The sequence below is a fragment of the Camelina sativa genome, chromosome 15, assembly GCF_030686135.1.
Source record: "Camelina sativa cultivar CO46 ecotype springtype chromosome 15, ASM3068613v1".
NCBI lineage: Eukaryota > Viridiplantae > Streptophyta > Magnoliopsida > Brassicales > Brassicaceae > Camelina > Camelina sativa.
Genome location: NC_141894.1, coordinates 13,679,625 through 13,681,195, shown reverse-complemented (window position 1 = coordinate 13,681,195; position 1,571 = coordinate 13,679,625). Strand labels below are relative to the sequence as shown.

General features: G+C 36.5%; 1 protein-coding gene across 1 annotated transcript; it reads left to right on the top strand.

The window, feature by feature from the left end:
• Positions 1 to 210: 210 nt before the first annotated feature.
• Positions 211 to 1,328, top strand: LOC147926600 (auxin-responsive protein IAA2). The gene is made up of 2 exons (XM_087486659.1): positions 211 to 611; positions 705 to 1,328. Exons 1-2 carry the CDS (start codon positions 436 to 438, stop codon positions 1,051 to 1,053), a joined length of 525 nt encoding a protein of 174 aa, XP_087342785.1. The 5' UTR covers positions 211 to 435; the 3' UTR covers positions 1,054 to 1,328.
• Positions 1,329 to 1,571: the final 243 nt, after the last annotated feature.

The following is a 1,571-nucleotide window of genomic DNA, read 5'->3' as shown; positions in this document are numbered from 1 at the left end:
TTTCATCATTTCGTTCATTTTAATAATTCATTCTTGGTTATGATTATTATACATCCTTTGATCAAAAGAAAGAGAAGAGAGATGGACGGCTAAGATGTAACGTAAACAAAGTTGGCGGAGGGAAATGAGGAGTGTGGAAATTATAATTAAACAAAAGAGTCGTGTCCACATGGGCGGCCTTAGCCTTCGTTGTCCCACTTCTGTCCCCTTGCCTCTTTCTTGCCTTTCTTCCTCCCGACAACACTTCTCTCTCTTCCTTTAACCCTAACGATGCTCCTTTATATATATATCTCTCCCCTTTTCCTCTAAACTCATCAACCAAACTCACCAACAAGAACAAGAAGAAGAAGAAGAACAAGGAAGAAGAAGAACAACAAAGAATACAAGAACACACACAAGAAGGAAAACACAAAGATTGATATTGATTCAAAAGAAATGGCGTACGAGAAGAAAGTCAACGAGCTTAACCTTAAAGACACGGAGCTATGTCTTGGATTACCAGGAAGAACAGAGGAAATCAAAGAAGAACAAGAGGTTTCTTGCGTTAAAAGCAACAACAAGCGTCAATTTGAGGAAACTCGTGATGAAGAAGAATCTACACCTCCTACGAAGTAAGTAGAGAGATCTGAGTTTTCCAAATCGATTTCTTTCAAATTTATTGGCTCTTGAATAGTTTTACTCATCTTTCTTTCCTCAATTTACAGAACTCAAATCGTTGGATGGCCACCGGTTAGATCTTACCGTAAGAACAACAGTGTGAGTTACGTGAAAGTGAGTATGGACGGAGCTCCATACCTCCGCAAGATCGATCTCAAGACATACAAAAACTACCCCGAGCTTCTCAAGGCGTTAGAGAACATGTTCAAGTTCACCGTTGGTGAATACTCTGAGAGAGAAGGATACAAAGGATCTGGATTTGTACCAACATACGAGGACAAAGATGGAGATTGGATGTTGGTCGGTGATGTTCCATGGGAGATGTTCTCTTCTTCTTGTAAAAGACTCAGAATCATGAAAGGGTCCGATGCTCCTACTCTAGACGCTTCCTTATGATCCAGAGAAGACGAGAAGCTTTTGTTACAAAGGAGATGACTAGGATCTATGAATGAAAAAACCCTTTTTGGTTTGATTCTGATCGGAGTTTGACTAAAGTTGACCGCAAAAACGAAACTTCAGGGGTTTTGTCCGATGAGAGATCCATCATCCATCTCCAGTGATGTTCTTTTTGTTTTTGTTTTTAGATTTGATGGAGTTTGATGTAAAGATACATGAGCTTTTATGTATAATACGGACACATATACACAATATAGATGTTTTAATTAATTAAATAGCAATGTTCTATTTTTTTTTTTTTTTTAACACTAATAGCAATGTTCCATAAAGTTTTCTGTTCTTGATCAACAACATCATATTTTAAATTTCTGAAACTTATACACATTTGTTTGACTAAGGTTATTATTATCTTAAGAAAACTCTAATTCATATTTACTTTATTTGTGCATGAGATTTTTTTGGTATTCTCTGATATTTTTCTTTTGGTATTCTTATTTGTGCATGAGATGAGATGATTT